The 17,928-nt window shown below is 30.9% G+C and overlaps 2 protein-coding genes across 2 annotated transcripts; both read left to right on the forward strand.

The window, feature by feature from the left end:
- Window positions 1-1,285: 1,285 nt before the first annotated feature.
- LOC115880773 (lysosomal alpha-mannosidase-like) lies at window positions 1,286-8,303 on the forward strand. The gene is made up of 18 exons (XM_030898055.1): window positions 1,286-1,395; window positions 1,471-1,653; window positions 1,710-1,812; window positions 1,865-1,946; window positions 2,014-2,199; window positions 2,731-2,936; window positions 3,100-3,236; window positions 3,553-3,686; window positions 3,746-3,971; window positions 4,042-4,235; window positions 4,425-4,639; window positions 4,693-4,898; window positions 4,958-5,295; window positions 5,359-5,635; window positions 7,370-7,499; window positions 7,553-7,671; window positions 7,733-7,882; window positions 7,941-8,303. The coding sequence occupies exons 2-18, from the start codon at window positions 1,540-1,542 to the stop codon at window positions 8,229-8,231; spliced, it is 3,108 nt and encodes a 1,035-aa protein (XP_030753915.1). The 5' UTR covers window positions 1,286-1,395; window positions 1,471-1,539; the 3' UTR covers window positions 8,232-8,303.
- A 2,861-nt stretch (window positions 8,304-11,164) lies between these two features.
- Window positions 11,165-17,104, forward strand: LOC115880782 (lysosomal alpha-mannosidase-like). Its single transcript, XM_030898064.1, has 18 exons — window positions 11,165-11,263; window positions 11,831-11,950; window positions 12,016-12,118; window positions 12,189-12,270; window positions 12,323-12,508; window positions 12,669-12,874; window positions 13,086-13,222; window positions 13,589-13,722; window positions 13,778-14,003; window positions 14,057-14,250; window positions 14,304-14,518; window positions 14,572-14,777; window positions 14,837-15,174; window positions 15,229-15,505; window positions 16,181-16,310; window positions 16,366-16,484; window positions 16,548-16,697; window positions 16,764-17,104. The coding sequence occupies exons 2-18, from the start codon at window positions 11,843-11,845 to the stop codon at window positions 17,052-17,054; spliced, it is 3,102 nt and encodes a 1,033-aa protein (XP_030753924.1). The 5' UTR covers window positions 11,165-11,263; window positions 11,831-11,842; the 3' UTR covers window positions 17,055-17,104.
- Window positions 17,105-17,928: the final 824 nt, after the last annotated feature.

Genomic DNA, 17,928 nt, shown 5'->3' on the forward strand with positions numbered 1-17,928 from the left:
TTTTTTTTTTACAAACTCAGGAAAATAAAAAATTTCCTGCGGAAATGCTTCATTTTCTGTTTGTTCCTTATTTTATTATCGGGTCTGGTAAAGTACAAGTACCCACGAATTTAGCAAATAAATTTTTGCCAGAAAGTCCTATGCTTATAGAACAGTTTAAAAGAAAAAAATCCTTGGATGAAGCACTTTTGAACCAAAAAAAAAATAATTTAAAAGTGTCTAAAATGCTAACCAATGGATATAATAATAAATCTAATAATATTTTTACAAAATCATAGTTAATTATTAAAATATAAAAACCACAGCTTCCACAAAGAAAAGCTAACCAAAGCAACCCAAATCCTAACCAATCTAATAATACTTTTGCAAAATCACAGTTAATTATTAAAATATAAAAGAAAACTGCATGATCCAATGATTTTTTGTTTTGAATCAGCCCTATTTACGTAACGCTTTAATAAAAAACAAGAATAAGTGCAACATTCCGAGGTACTTATAGTTTACAAGAACCTATGTTATCTATTCTACAAGAATTGTTATTCCTCCGAAAGATGTTTTCCCCACCCAGCACCCCTATTCGCTCCCGGGTCCCGTAAGCTTCTATATAAATTGAAAAATGTATGAAAAACAAAGTGCACAAAAATGACATTAACACATTTCCGCAGAATTTTTTTTGTATTTCTTTGCTCGTAAAGGTTCGTATAAAACAAATATAAGTTCATTTTTCATGTAACTGATTTCGGATATTCTAAAGTCAAAGATTTTTTTTTATGTAAAATAAAGATAAAAAATTTCCGTTAGACACTTTTTTGTGTTTTTATGTTTAGAAAAATGTCAAAAACACACCCCGAAGACTAGTTTTGATGTAACAGATTTCGGCTATACTAAAGTCTGAAAAATGAAAATGACGCATTTCCGCAGGAAAATTTTTGTATATTTGTACTCCTAACGCCTTCTAGAACGTATATATAAAGTCATTTTTTATATAACAGATTTCAGCTCAACGAAAGTTGAACCCTTATAATAATAAAGCAATGTCAAATCACTCCATATACAGCCTTAAATAAGTAATAGAAAAATAAACCTGAATTAAGTTGAGATAACAATATACAGAAAACATTAATGAAATATACAAATACTTATCTGATAGAAAGCAAACAATATTATTTATCTAAATATAAAAACTCAATTAATTTATTTATTGCAATATAAAAGTTTGGATAAAAAAACACCATCAATCAACAGGATTTGTTGGTCAGGAGTCTCGATCACTTAAGTGTTTTTTTTTCTAGATATTAAAAATCTATTCAAATCATCTTAAACATGTTTTGAAATTGACATACTTGATATATAGACGGATACTAATCAGTTATTTATAACATATTATTTCTGCAAGTGAGTAATTAAGCTTAATTCAAATATTCAGTAATCTTACAATTTATTTAACTAACTTTGTTCCTCTTCTTTTAGCTAAAGTCGCTATTGAGATTATAATGTATTAGAGTGAGTATAGATTTGGCTTTGTAGGATTGTTTAATAATGTATGAAAAACAAAGACAAAGAATTTTTGCTCTTTTCCTGCTATTGGCAGGAACAGAAGGTTTTCCGTCTGAAAACAATCCAAAACTCTCTGAAGCAAACTGTGGTTACGAGGTAACTTTTTTTTAAATTTTATAATAATTCAACTAAAACACGTAAACATATTTTAGTCATGTACACCAATTAAAAATGGTTATACTAATATTCATATAGTAGCACACACCCATGATGATGTTGGTTGGTTAAAAACAGTTGATCAGTCTTACTATGGAAGTGAGTAGTTACACATTAGTTATATACAAAAAATAATTGAAATAATTTTTAGGTAACTCCAATACCCAAAAAGCCGGTGCTCAGTATATCCTACCTACTGTAATGGATTCACTGAACAGAAATTCGAATAGAAAGTAATAAATCCTATACATTTCTCGTTTAATAAATATGATAATCTAACTGGAGAAATATTTTTTCAAGATTTATTTATGTAGAAACCGCATTTTTCTGGAAATGGTGGATCAAACAAAGTGACAACATGAAACAAGAAGTCATAGATTACGTTAATAATGGACAGCTGGAATTTATAAGTGGAGGATGGAGTATGAACGATGAAGCTGCTACACATTATCATTCTATTATCGACCAAATGACTTGGGGTCTAAGGTAACGAGTTTTAAAAACGAAAATAACATAATAAAAATGCCTTATTTTGTTAAAATTAAATTGGTAAATTTATGTCGGAGCTGTGATAAACGATAAAAGCAATGGTATTACCAACAAACTTAACGAATTTGTACGCAGAAAGTATCGTTTCACTCGTTTCAACATAAACATCTGCGTACAAAACATACATTATGTTACATTGCCTTGCTTCGCCTAACAGAGCCTACTTTTTTAAAATAGCAGTGTTAACTTGGCACAAGTCTGTATTATGTAATAATGCACTAAGGTTGTTCATACCCGGTTCAGGGTGGGTCCAGGTTTAAACCAAGTTCAAAATTTTATTAGATTGTTCAATTCAGAAATTAAAATTTGGCGTTTAAAATAAGCCAGCCCTTTTCGAAACCTAAACTGAGCGTTTAATCATTTTATAATCATATACTAGAAGAAAAACATACCTAAATAGAATCACCAAGTTAAGCGTCTTTTACAGTTTACGTAAAACTATTCACGTTTTTTTAAATAATATTATAGGAGACTTAATGATACTTTCGGTGCTTGTGGAAGGCCTAAAATCGGATGGCAGATCGATCCATTCGGTCACAGCAAAGAGATGGCTAATATTTTCGCCCAGCTGGGATTTGATGGTTACCTTGTAGGTAGAATCGATTATCAAGACAAGGAATACAGATGGAAAACTAAAACACCGGAAGTCGTTTGGAGAGGTAGCAAAAGTTTAGGTAAGATGAATCAATATAATATAAAACCTCAAAACTTACAACAGAATTATATTAAAAAAAAACTACACTAAAATTTAAATATTAGTTAAACCATAAAACCAAATCGGCAGAAAGACAAAAGAGATTCTCTAAAAATTACTTCTTGTCAGTTATTATTTTGTAGGAGAATCCAGCGATATATTTACTGGTGTCTTATACAATGGATATAAAGCCCCTTCAGGATTCTGCTTCGACATTCTCTGTAATGACACACCCTTCATTGATGATCCAGATAGCTTCGAATACAACGTGGATGATAGGGTACAGATTAATTATTATATTTTCAGTTTGTGTCTGCAATCAAAGAACATAAAATAGATCTTCCAGATATTTTTTTAAAAACACGTTTCTCAACAGGTTTTCAATAATATTCTTTATATAATATAATAAAGATAGTGATTCAGGGTAGAATACAAATCCAAAAGATCTAATATTTAGCTCTTAATAGCGAGTTTTTGATAGAGATCTGACCTAGGAGAATATTAAATCAAAGAGAGTGTTGTAACAAAACAAGCTTGCTTTACTTGTACTTGGTTGATATTGTTCATAAAAATATTTTTTTTTAAATATATTTCAGGTAGATGACTTTCTTAAATATGTAAACCAGTCCACTCAAATTTACACTACAAGCAACTATATTATGCCCATGGGTGCTGACTTCTATTACCAAAACGCAGAAAATTGGTTCATTAACTTGGACAAACTTATCTAGTACGAGACTATAGTTTATTTATGTGAGTCATTTCTAGTAAACATATTTTAATATTTAGTTATGTTAACAAACGCCAAGAAAGTGGGTCAAAATTCAATTTAATTTATTCCACTCCATCGTGTTATGTAAAAGCAGTAAACAACGAAACCCAAGACAGAGAATGGGTTCTAAAAGATGACGATTTTTTTCCATATGGATCAGACAAGCATTCTTATTGGACGGGATATTTTACTTCTAGACCAGCTCTCAAGCGATTTGAAAGACTCGGGAACAATTTTCTTCAGGTATTTATACATGATGTCTTGTCACATAACATTTGAACTGTATATAATACTCGTTGTTCTCGGTCCTTAGGTTTGCAAACAGCTTTCGGCATTAGCAGGCTTAGGCGAGAGCAAAAGTTTAGACAATTTGAGAGAAATAATGGGTGTATTGCAGCATCACGATGCTGTGTCTGGAACCGAGAAACAGCACGTTACCAAGGATTACGCTAGACAGTTGCAAAAAGCAATTGATGAATGTGAAAATGTAACATATACCGCTTTAAAGTAAAAAAATATATATCTATTGATATGATCGAAAAGAAAAACGGCGTCAGCGATGGCTATGAATTGAAGATCGCTGTCATTTTATATGGCAGATGTCATTGATCGTCACTTCGCAGCTAACCGGCCCAGCCGTTTTTTTTAAGATCATTCGGTATAAACATCGAACATAACTGTATGTATATTTTACAGTAAGCTAATTAATAATGAAACCTTAGAATCAGAGAGTATTTATACTAATTCAGTTCCATTAAAAACTTGCCCGTTAGCAAATGTAAGTCAGTGTGCTACAACAGAAAACGCAGATAATTTTGTAGTGACCGTTTATAATCCTTTGAGCAGACCTGTAGATAAATTAGTAAGGCTCCCCGTAAAAGGAGAAGGCTACAATGTAACTGATAAAGAAGGTAACATTGTTATTGAACCAATACTCTTAATAGCAAGTATTTTGTTTATTTAGGAAATTCGTATGTCAACGAACTTTTACCAATTCCCGATTTTGTTAAAAATATTCCTGGCAGAAACAGCAGTGCAACTAACGATCTGTACTTTGTAGCAGAAAATTTACCTGCACTTGGATGGAAATCCTTTATAATTTCCTTAGACAATTCTTCAAGTTTAAAACCATTACACTCCACTAAATCTCCTGGTTCTTTAAAAGTTAACGTAAGAATATTTATAGTATTCTACTCAGATAACTAAGGTATATATTCCTAATTATTTAGGGTTCCACCACATCATTCGTTGTTAATGATGACACAGGGTTAGTAGAGGAAGTATCAATAAATAACTTGTCAGTTGCTCTAGCTCAAAACTTCTTCCATTACAAAGGCTTCGTGGCAGATAATGGTAATTCTGATAGAAGATCATCAGGAGCTTACATTTTCAGACCTGACGGGAGTATTAAAATAACTAATGATACAGCTGAAGTTGCTATATTTGAAGGTTCTCTATTGTCAGAAGCAAGACAGAATTTTAACGAGTACATCAGTCAAACTGTTAGAGTCAACAAAATTGAAAACTATATAGAGTTCGAGTGGGTCGTTGGCCCGATACCTACTAGGTAATATTATAAAATAAAGAGATTGCATTTTAAAAGCGTATGTCATCAAATATAATGTTTTAGTGGTCCAAATGGCATAGAAGTAGTAACAAAATATTCAACAAAGTTAGCAACGGATTCTGTATTTTACACTGATTCAAATGGAAAGGAAATGCTGAAAAGAGTGAGAGATTACAGGCCGACATGGGAACTGGATAATTCAGAGCCAGCGTCTGGTAATTATTACCCAATAACATCGAAAATTGCTATTAGAGATGAAGTGCAAGGTATAGAAGTAGCAGTACTAAATGACAGAGCTCAAGGAGGAAGCAGCTTAAACGATGGGGAAATCGAAATAATGGTACTATAATGGTTAATTCTAAAATCTTCATGAAACACAAAATGAAATCTCTATAATAAATGAATTATATGATATACAGGGTGTTTCAAAAAACATGTGCCATCTCTCGTGGGGATATTCCTCACGTAAAAATAGGATTTATTTTTCATATCAATATAGGTCCGATTCTGCTTTGTTTCGTAGCTACAGGGTGTTAAAGTCTTAATATTTTTTCGGTTTATTCTAGTTTTCTTCCAAATGCTTTTAGTGATTCCAATGAAATGTTAAGGGTAAATGTTACTATAAATACGACATATTTCAAAGCTAAAAAAGTGTCGACATATTCACCAGGGACGTGCATATCAGGGTTATCCCTGCAATATTTTTCTAAAAAAATCATGTACGCCACTTGCTTTCGTTTCTCTTTTTAACTAAATATTGTAAACAGTTTAATGCCGATTAAAAGTTGTCTCTTGATATTTTGGCGATTTCGATCTCCTTAATGAGATAAACGCAATTTTATTAATTTACCTGGATTCAGGTCTAATAGCAACCTTTAAAAAATGTTAATATCATTAACTTGTGAAAGCTTTAAATAAATACTCATTGATTCCTCGTCAAAAAATACGAAAAAAAGTTCTTATAAACATGAGTTCTTATAAACATGGGAATGGAAATGTATAGTTTTATAATTACAGGAAGTTAAAAAAAAATAGTTTTTTTGTAATATCTTAAATACCATTAATTTTTTATTTGAAATTGTTGTAGGTTGGACTAATAGTACCTAATAATAACTAATAATAATAATATTTAATAATAAACTGGGTAAAATATATAATTTATTAATTTTATTTTGATTTTAATTTTATTAAATTGTGATTAATAAAATTGCGTTTATATCATCAAATTTCGACAAAATATTAAGAGATAATTTTTAATTGGTATTAAACGGCCTACACAATCTTGATATCAAAAGAAAAAAAGTCAGTGGCGCACATTTTTTTTTGGAAAAATATTCCAGTGATAACCCATATGCACGTCCCTGATAAATTTATTGACACTTTTTCAGCATTAAAATATGTTGCACTTATAGTAACTTTTACCCTCAAAATTTCATTCGAATCACTGAAAGTACTTGGAAGAAAATTATAATATATCGAAAGATTATTAAGACTTTAACACCCTGTAGCTACGAAACAAAGTAGAATCGGACCTATGTTGATATGAAAAATAAATCTTATTTTTACGTGAGGAATTTCCCCACGAGAGATGGCACATGTTTTTTGAAACACCCTATATATCTATTACCTAGAAGTAAATATTTTAGTAATGTATGAAAGTGGGGAATTTATCTATGACTTTTGAAGACAGAGATATTTTACAATATGCATCAATTTTTAAAGATGTTAGCAGAAATAATACAGAAAATATATTGTACATTGCTTGCAGAGGCTAATTTGCTTTTTAACAAAGACAGTAACTAATTCTAAAAAATGCTGATAGTTCGTAGATAGCTTCATTGTTTAAATGGCACTATTTTAATTTAAGACAACGTTTAAATATGCATGAAAAATATCTATACCTATGTGGCGGATTCCTAAAAGTCCTATGGGTATTTCGCCAATAAATGCATGGCCAGATAAAACTTTAATATATTAATAATGAGTTTATCAGTGAGAACCACAATCAGTATCCCTCATAATAAAACTATGTAACTTATCATATTGGATAACAAAAATAATATATAATTTTCAGATACATAGAAACTGTCTTCACGATGACGGATTTGGTGTTGGAGAATCTTTAAACGAAACAGCTTTCGACAAAGGGTTAGTTATCAGAGGTTCCCATTTTCTTACTGTCGGCAACATAAACGATCAAAACGGTAATATTCTTATATTTTTATGATAATAACTTTTTACATTTATTTCGATACAGGTAACTCAATATCGGCAATTGCAAAAGATATTGCTCAAAAGAAGCTATTAGATTCCTGGACTTTTGTTACACCTCTTGAAGGTAATGCTGATGAATATAAATCTAAATATATTATGGAGGTAAAGGTTTCTTAATAAACGGATATTTAAATAAATCTAAATTTTGTTTATTTTTTTCTAGTACTCTGGATTAGGTAAAGCATTACCTAAAAATGTCCAAATACTCACTCTAGAACCCTGGAAGGACTCTACTTTCCTTCTTAGGTTAGAACATTTATTTGATTATGACGAGGATTCCGTACTATCTCAATCGGCCTTAGTAAACTTAACAGTAAGCGCAGTGATATTAACTTAATCCCATAACTACCATATTAACTCGACACTTTTAGGACTTGTTTACAGGTTTTGAAATTGTGTCTTTGGAGGAAACAACTTTAGGTGCAAATCAGTGGCTAAAAGATAGCGATCGGTTGAAATTTAAAACCAACAGCACATTGGAACAGCTCCTTAATGAAGATTATAATACTAATATTGAGTATGCAACCGTTGTGAAGAACGCATGGATAGAGGGATCAAAAACCAAACCACAGCCCACATTAAAAGATAATTTGGACGAGCTCGAAATTTCTTTGAATCCTAGTGATATTCGTACTTTTATTATTGGTATTAAAAGATTTTGAATTAGGTTGAATTGAAACACTGGCATAAAATTATTATAAATGCATAATAGAAATACACTCTACTGTTTTATTTATCACACATGTTTTATTAAGTTATACGAAAAGGCAGTTCGAAGCTTAATATTGCGATTTTTGCTCATTCTAAAAAAACATGCACAATGACAAGCATGACATTTGTACCAAGTCCAAATCATTTCAGTTAATCCTTACTGTCTATTTTTTTGTTCAGCATAAAACAGTAATCCTCTATCAAGTAATCTTTGTATATTTATACACAGAATTAAAGGAATTAAATAATCTAAAACATACTGGAAATATTAACTTATATCAAAATGATTGTAACTCATATTTTCGATATCATTTTTAAATCTTAAAATAATAAAAATAAAAACTAGTCTTAAACCTATACAGACAATTGAAAACAATATTTACTTAATTAAAATAAGATAAAGAATTATTATTCTAAAAACAATCAACTGGAACATAAACTGAAGGTTTAAGAATAAAATTGAATACACGGTCTACTAGCTAAGTGCGTGATGGCTCACAATTCAAATCTGTATGTACAATATATTTAAATTTATGTTCCTGCTTTGAGTTATGTGAAGAAGTTAATAATGAAGCAATGAATCATTTGTTTTTATTTTTTTATGCTTATTATTTATAAAAATAGAAAAATGATTATCTAATGGTATACAAGAAACTAAATAGTAAAATTTAATTCATTAAAAATACTTTCAGCTTATAGTAAAGTAGAAATGTTCTTTCATTTAAATATCAGACGTCCTCTGATATAACAGATCGCTATACATATAAAGCCGGCCGCACAGTAGAAGCGTCAACATACGAGTTGTAGGACACGCGTCTTTGGGCAACCTTTGCAAACCACTTATTTCAATGCAATTATCACAGTAGCTGCAGGTTGATTCACGGGTATACAAGCATACATTTGCGACATTTTCACACATTTCTTGATGGGTTTCTCTTTAAAATGATAATGGATAGGGATGAGTTCGTGAACGGAATTGAATGTGTTTATGGTATGTTGAAATTCACCAAATTAATTCCTTTTTTTAGTATATCATTCACTCATACCCTCATTCTTCTTTTGCAAATGATCCACGGTCGTAAAAAAGTATTTTCTAGAGAAAATATGTCCTGAACCGACATTTGAACTATTCCTGCAACTGCTGCTCCCAACTTTTTATCCCAGTCACTATGCGATCTCAACGCAGGTATAAGCAAGGTTGCACATTCGGACACCGCGCGTATCTTCGTCCACTGTGAGTGAAGCCTAGGAGTACGAATACAAAGAAAGCTGGTTATAAGTGCTTATTACCAGAGCCGAAAACCAGCGCCTACAAGTCGTCTAAATAGTACCCAATGAATGTAAAAAAAGCACCAATAATTAAATGCGCTTTTAAACACACCGGTACAAAGAAAAAACTTGTTGCCAGCGCCGACTTTTTACCGGAACGAAATTCTTGGTCGCTTATTGTCTGCGCTGGGTGTGCATATTATGGTTTCGGTTTCAAACAAAAAAAGCTGGTTAATCAGCGTTTATTTCTGGCGCCGAAAACCAGCGCCTACAAGTCATCTCAATAGGACACAATGAACGCTGGTTTTCGGCCAGTTTAGAAACAACTTCTACATTACAAAGACATCTGCTGCATCTTCAGATGAAGAGTTTTTATTATTGGAAAATAAATTTGCAATAAGAATGGTACGAATCAAGATATCCATCCAATGAATTGATAACGAAAAGTTTAAGGTGAATATCACCATTTATTTCAAGCGCAACTACAAGAGCGTTTTTTTCAATACATGAGAATGGCCTTTCTGATATTCAACTATATCTTGGGAAAAATTAAATTGCGATTAGGCAAAACCTGCGTTTCATTGCAAAATGACTGAAATTAATAATTCTATATCTATTATCAATGCGAAAGAATGCACACTCGGCAGCGACAACCAGGGACCAAGAATTAAAAATTCATTTGACAACAAGCGCCGATCAGTTTTCTCTGTGTGCGGGTGTGTTTAAAAGCGCATTTAATTATTGGCGCGTTGGCGCTTATAAACGCTTATTGTTACCAGCAAGCAGGCAACCTGCTTTCTTTGTATTCGTAAACTAATGCATTAATATTAAAGTCCCCGTCCAATAAACTTAATAGTTATTTATGATATAATTGTTAAAATTGTTATTTTATTTTGTGAGAAGGGAAGCTCGGAACACGATGCCGATGGCGGAGGGTTCCATCCCTTCGAACAATATAAAATCACTTTTAGCACACATATCATACACTATTTTTCTACAAACAAGTTTATGCTCGGATATATCAAGATATTATTACTTTTTACGTTAATGAATAATTCATAATATGTCATTCTGAAATCAAATTAATTATGAAGTTTATGGTTGCAAGGGTAATTGTTATCGCTTCAGTGTTAAAAGTAAATCACGTGACTTACTTTTAGCACCAGTGCTAAAAGTAAATGACTTTTACCATCAGTGACATAATGTCACATTTTAGGCACTGACAGCATGCGTTAAAAATTACATTTTTACTGACGCTTGTAGAAATGTTCTTTTCAATATGCCTAGAACCATACCTAGAACCTAATACATTTCAAATCTAAATAAATAAATCTGTTTTAAATGTCGTCATAATTTAAGTTTATTTTTCTTAAAGTCAGTTATTATAAAAAATTAAAATGAATTATGATGAGATAACGATATACAGAAATATCAATGAAATATAGTCATACATAATATATTATCTAAAAAAAGCAAATACTATTACTTATCTAAATAAAGAATTCAATTTATTCATTGCAATGTGATTATGAAAAAAATAACACCATCAATCAATACCACATTTTGTTGGTCAGGAGTCTCGATTACTACTCAAGTGTTTTTTTTCTAGATAGGTAGAAAGCTATCCAAATAATCTTGAAAATATTTTAAATCGATCGTACTTGATATATAGACGGGACACTAATCAGTTATTTATAATATATTATTTCTGCATGTAAGTAATTAAACTATATTAAAGATTTTTGTTTTTATTCGAATCTAAAAAAAAAATTTTTTTTTTCGTTTCTTTTGGCCAAAGTCACTATTAAGATTCTAAAATACTCAACAAATACGTCGAAAAAATAAACGCCGTGAAAGACGGCTGGGGAATAAAAATCGATGGTAATTTTGGGGAGGTCAAGCCCTCGACATCATTACTTGGCCCATATTCTTCTTTAGTTATTAAGGGCGCTTAAATTGACAGTAGCCTTAAGATGATTGTTATTTATTTTCATATCGAGTAAAAAAGAATTTTAATTGTTTAGACTAAAATTATTAATTTTTTTCTTTTTGGAAATAGATTTCTGTATCTGGATACGTTCGAACCTTTTTTAATATTTTTATAATTAGTGTTAATTTTTACAAGAGTTTTTAGTCAATTTTCAGTAAATAACGTTTAAAGATTGACCTAGTCAAAATTGACGCGGTTTTTTTTATAAGAGATTCTAACTTATTGGCATTATTTGATTATTAAAATATTATTAGAGTGATGAGAGCCTAAATTAAATATATATCTTTGTAGGGTACTTTAATAATGTATGACAAACCAGCAATAATTACATTTGTCCTGCTATTAGCAGGAACAGAAGGTTTTCCATCTGAAAACAATCGAAAGCTCTCTGAAGCAAACTGTGGATACCAGGTAACTGCCTTTATTAACTTCATAGTAAGTAGTAATTCAGCTAAAACTTGAAAACATATTTTTAGTCATGCACACCAGTTAAAGAAGGTTACACTAATATTCATATAGTAGCACACACCCACGATGACGTTGGTTGGTTAAAAACAGTTGATCAGTATTACTATGGGAGTGAGTAGTTATTGTTTCTGTACAAATCAATTTTATTAATTATATAAACAATGATTCAAATAATGTTTAGGTAACTCGAATACCCAAAAAGCTGGTGTCCAGTATATTCTACAAACTGTAATGGATTCGTTAAAGAGAAATGCTGATAGAAAGTATTAGAGCCGAAAAATTTAAAAATTGTACTAATTTTAAATATTTTTTAAGGTTTATCTATGTAGAAACTGCATTTTTCTGGAAATGGTGGATTAAACAAAGTGACAGCATGAAACAAGAAGTCATAAATTACGTTAATAATGGACAACTGGAATTTATTAGTGGAGGATGGAGTATGAACGATGAAGCTGCTACACATTATCATTCTATTATCGACCAAATGACTTGGGGTCTAAGGTAATAAGATGATAAATAAAAATAATACCATAACGGAATTATTCTATCAAGATTTCGTTGTTAAAATATCCATAATTGGCGCAACTCCGCATTACATAGTAATGCATCCTAAAATTTTAATGCTAATAATTTTCTTTTAATTTTTTTTGTAATACAATAGGAGACTTAATGACACTTTTGGTTCATGTGGAAGACCGAAAATCGGATGGCAGATTGATCCATTCGGCCACAGCAAAGAAATGGCTAATATTTTTGCCCAGCTGGGTTTTGACGGTTACCTTGTAGGTAGAATCGATTATCAAGACAAAGAATACAGATGGAAAACTAAAACACCCGAAGTAGTTTGGAGAGGTAGTAAAAGTTTAGGTAAGACCAATGAATGTTACCTAACACAAAAACAAAATCTCCAGCATAATTTGAAATACTTGTTGTATTAAATCCATCCATAATTGAAGAGTATAATTTAAGCATACGATATTAAACAATCTACATTATAATTAAATATTAAACGAAATAGATGCAGAAAGATAGAGATAATCAAATATTTACCAAAAAATTACTTGTTATTATTTTCTAGGCGAATCAAGCGATATCTTCACTGGTGTTTTATACAAAGAATATGGGCCTCCTTCAGGATTCTGCTTTGACATTCTTTGTAACGATTTGCCCTTCATCGACGATCCAGACAGCTTCGAATATAACGTAGACGACAGGGTACATATCAGGTTTATTATATTCCAGTTCGTGTATTGGACACACAAACAAAATGAGTACAAAATTTATCTACTCACCACACCAACTGAAAAGATATCTTCTATACATCTTAGAGAAAAGATTCTTCTGAGCATTTTTTCAATGATATTCGTGACATTTTTCGTTCTGCTAAAGGAGTTCTTTATAAAGAAATTAGAAAATAACAAAACATGTTTATCCTATTTTGACACAACTATCTTGATTTCTTAATTTATTGTTTGTAGCGACAGATTTAAAACTATACTGTTTTATGGAAAAGAACAAAATAAAATCAATATCATATTCGTAAAATTATACTTTACAAAATAAATGATCAATTAATTCTAGGTTGATGAATTTCTTAAATACGTAAATGATTCCACTCAAATTTATACTACAAGCAACTACATTATGACCATGGGTGGCGACTTTAATTACCAAGATGCAGAAGCTTGGTTCGTCAATTTGGACAAACTTATCTAGTAAAAACCATTATTTATGTAAAAACTTTTTAATAAACGAATTTCATTATTTCAGTTACGTTAACAAACGCCAAGAGAGCGGATCAAAATTCAATTTAATATATTCCACTCCATCGTGTTATGTAAAAGCTGTAAACAACGAAACTCAGGACAAAAACTGGGTACTTAAAGATGACGATTTTTTCCCATACGGATCAGACAAGCACTCATATTGGACCGGATATTTTACATCTAGACCAGCTGTCAAACGATTTGAAAGACTCGGCAACAATTTCCTTCAAGTATTTCTTAGTCGTCGTTCGTTAGTTACGTCAGTTACGTTTTTGGTTTTTAGGTTTGTAAACAACTTTCTGCCTTAGCAAACGTAGGTGAGAGCACAAGCTTAGACAACTTGAGGGAAGTAATGGGTGTGTTGCAACATCACGATGCTGTGTCTGGAACAGAGAAACAACACGTTGCCAAGGATTATGCTAGACAGTTGCAAAGAGCAATCGACGGATGTGAAAACATAACAAATACTGCATTAAAGTAAAGAAAATATATTAATATCAATTTCAAACTGAACTTTGTATATTTTGTAGTAAATTATTCAATAATGAAACATCGAAATCAGAAAGTGGATATACTAATACAGTTCCATTAAAAACTTGCCCGTTAGCAAATATAAGTCAATGTGTTACAACAGAAAATGCTGATATCTTTGTGGTTACTCTTTATAATCCTTTAAGCAGATCTGTAGATAAATTAGTAAAGTTACCTGTAAAGGGAGAAGGCTATAATGTAACAGATAAACAAGGTAAAATTTTTAATAAACCATAAAATTTGATTTAAAATATTTACTTCATTTAGGAAATACATACGTAAATGAACTTTTACCAATACCAGATTTTGTAAAGAATATTCCCGGCAGAAACAGCAGTGCAAATTACGATCTCTATTTTGTGGCAAAAAATGTACCTGCTCTTGGATGGAAATCCTTTATAATTTCCTTAGACAATTCGTCTAGTTTAAAACCAGTACACTCAACTAAATCAGCTAGTTTTCTAACAGTTGATGTAAGTACCTGTTTATTTTTTTAAGCAGATTATTAAAATATGTGTTCTTAATTTTCTAGGATTCCACCGCATCATTCGTTATTAATGATGACACAGGATTAGTAGAAAAAATGTCACTAAATAATATATCAGTTGCTCTAAATCAAAACTTCTACTATTACAAGGGCTTCGTGGCAGATAATGGAGATTCTGAAAAAAGATCATCGGGAGCTTACGTTTTCAGGCCTGACGGGAACATTAACAAAACTAATGATACAGCCGAACTTAATTTATTTGAAGGTTCCCTAGTATCAGAAGCAAGGCAGAATTTTAACGAGTACATCAGTCAAACCGTCAGAGTCAACAAAATTGAAAACTACATTGAGTTCGATTGGGTTATTGGACCGATACCTGCTAGGTATTATGAAACAGATTTTAACTAAAGAGTATACCATCAAATATAATATTTTAGTGGTCCCAATGGAATAGAAGTAGTAACGAGATACTCAACTAAGTTAGCAACGGATTCTGTCTTTTACACTGACTCAAACGGAAAGGAAATGCTGAAAAGAGTCAGAGATTACAGACCAACCTGGCAACTGAACAATTCAGAACCAGCGGCTGGTAATTATTACCCAATAACAGCAAAAATCGCTATTAGAGATGAGGTGCAAGGTATAGAATTAGCAGTACTAAATGACAGAGCTCAAGGAGGAGGCAGTTTGAATGATGGAGAAATCGAAATAATGGTATAATAATAATTATATGAAAATATTTTAATAAAAGTTGTAGATTAGGTAAATGTCTTTGTAGGTAAAGGGCTAGTGAGCATTTACTTACAAAATAAAATATGTACATTTAGCAAAAGCTGTCAGAAACAGTTTAGAAAACATAAAATACGTTGCTTACTGTATAAAAAATTTTTGTTTCTTAATAAAGACAGTAACCTGAGGAATAAAATCTGAAGAATTGTGTAGTTTATAAGTAGCTACATTAGCCAAAAATAATAATTTTCTAAGATATATTATTTTAAGACAACGTTTCGACTAACTCTGACTGGTCAGATAAATTTTTAATATAATACGTGTGTTCAGAACCATAACAATCAGTATCCAGCATAATATTATTTATATAAAAGCCCTAGCAATAAGACTCTAAGTCTCGGTCTATATTTCTAGAGTCTTGTTGCTTTGGCTTTTATATTTATAAACCAGGTCTTTTTGGGATCGATGGACGCATTTTTTAAACAATATTATTTGTCCTATATTGCCTATTGTGTAAAGGTGCTTTCATACTGGCTGCGCCGCTACTTTTGAAGTGTATTTTTTTAGCGCTCACAAAAGTATATGTTAAAAAAATGATTTGCGCAGCCGGTGTGGACGCACCTTTAGATGACAAAAATAATATTCCTATAAAATTTTTAGATTCATAGAAACTGTCTTCACGATGACGGATTTGGCGTTGGAGAAGCTTTAAATGAAACAGCTTTCGATAAAGGATTAGTTATCAGAGGATCCCATTTTCTTACTGTGGGTAACTTGAACGACCAAAACGGTAACTTGTGGTATATAATTATAATAATTACTTTTTGCAACTAATTTTGATGCAGGTAACTCAATTTCGGCAATAGCCAAAGATATTGCACAAAGGAAGCTATTAGATACCTGGACTTTTGTTACACCTCTTGAGGGTAACGCAGATGAATATAAATCCAAATATATTATGGAGGTAAAGGGTTTTTTAATAAAAAAAAAGTTTAAATAGACATATATTTCTATTGTTTGATTCTAGTACTCTGGATTACGTAGTGCGTTACCTAAAAATGTCCAAATACTCACTCTAGAACCGTGGAAGGACTCTACTTTCCTTTTTAGGTTAGAACACTTATTTGATTATGACGAAGATTCCCTTCTATCTCAACCCGCTTTGGTAAACTTAACGGTAAGCGCCGTGATATCTACTTAAACTTGTAATTCCTATATTCATATTTCTAAACGACAATTTCAGGAATTGTTTACAGGTTTCGACATTGTATCTTTGGAGGAAACAACTTTAGGTGCAAATCAATGGCTTAAAGATAGTGATCGATTGAAATTTAGAACCAACAGCACATTGGAGCAACTCCTTTATGAAGATTATAATACGAATATTGAATATGCAAATGTTGTTAAGAATACATGGATAGAAACACCAAAAATCAAACAAAAGTCGACATTAAAAGATAACTTAGACGGGCTCGAAATAACTTTGAATCCTAGTGATATTCGTACTTTTATTATTGGTATTAGAAGATTTTGAATTGTGTAACTACGGCATAGAATTATAAATGCATATTAAAAATCAAATCAGGTGTTTTACTTATCAACTCTTGAAACGTTTATTATATTAAAAACAAAAACAATGCAAATTAACGCACATTAGACAACACCTCATATCATTTAACATATTCAATTTTTATGATACTATTTCTATACCTATCTTAATTCAAAAAATAAAGAAATTTGTGAAAATGAAGACAAGAAGTAGGAAAAGTTCAACTAAAGTAAAAATCAGGAAACAACGAAACAATCAATAATATAATATAATGTAAAGAGAAAATAATGCAATATTAATTTTCTCATTAAATCTCTCAATTTTCGTTCATTACGCTGCAAGACAGAACAAATCATTTTATATATCAAAAATAGATAATTAACTGAAATATATCATAGCATTAAATATTTATAAAAATATAAAAAATATAAATAAACATAAATAAATATGTATAACCTAAAATATTTATTCGATTAAGATAGTTTTCTTTATTAGACTCTTTCGTCTTTTACTCCGTATAAACTATCTAATTAAATTAAAAAATAATATTAGAGATAAAAATTAAAGGCTTGAATTACAGGAAGTAGTATATACCGGGTGCGTCTTGAAAGTGGCTCACCCCTATAAGTTTTTTTATTTTTTCAGATAAAACAACGAGATTTGGTATGTTAGTATATGACATAAATTAGGAATGATTGACGTATTCATTTGTTTTTGGTCACTTTCTGTTTAAGAATTACTACAACTATTGATTTTCAAATGGGTACTCTCTAAATAGAATGACATATGTCAACTTTTGACATTTTCGCATATGGTTTATTTGAAATTGTAACATGCATTTCATAACGAAAATTTGACT

The sequence above is a fragment of the Sitophilus oryzae genome, unplaced genomic scaffold (assembly GCF_002938485.1).
Source record: "Sitophilus oryzae breed Bouriz unplaced genomic scaffold, Soryzae_2.0 scaffold_1658_pilon_pilon, whole genome shotgun sequence".
In the NCBI taxonomy this organism is placed as follows: Eukaryota; Metazoa; Arthropoda; class Insecta; order Coleoptera; family Curculionidae; genus Sitophilus; species Sitophilus oryzae.

Coding starts and splice junctions, on each gene's coding strand:
- LOC115880782 (XM_030898064.1), top strand. CDS start 11,843: ATGTATGACAAACCAGCAATAATTACATTTGTCCTGCTATTAGCAGGA. Junction 13,223..13,588: donor AATATAACGTAGACGACAGG/GTACATATCAGG, acceptor AATTAATTCTAG/GTTGATGAATTTCTTAAATA. Junction 13,723..13,777: donor AATTTGGACAAACTTATCTA/GTAAAAACCATT, acceptor TCATTATTTCAG/TTACGTTAACAAACGCCAAG.
- LOC115880773 (XM_030898055.1), top strand. CDS start 1,540: ATGTATGAAAAACAAAGACAAAGAATTTTTGCTCTTTTCCTGCTATTG. Junction 1,654..1,709: donor AAGCAAACTGTGGTTACGAG/GTAACTTTTTTT, acceptor AACATATTTTAG/TCATGTACACCAATTAAAAA. Junction 1,813..1,864: donor TGATCAGTCTTACTATGGAA/GTGAGTAGTTAC, acceptor AATAATTTTTAG/GTAACTCCAATACCCAAAAA.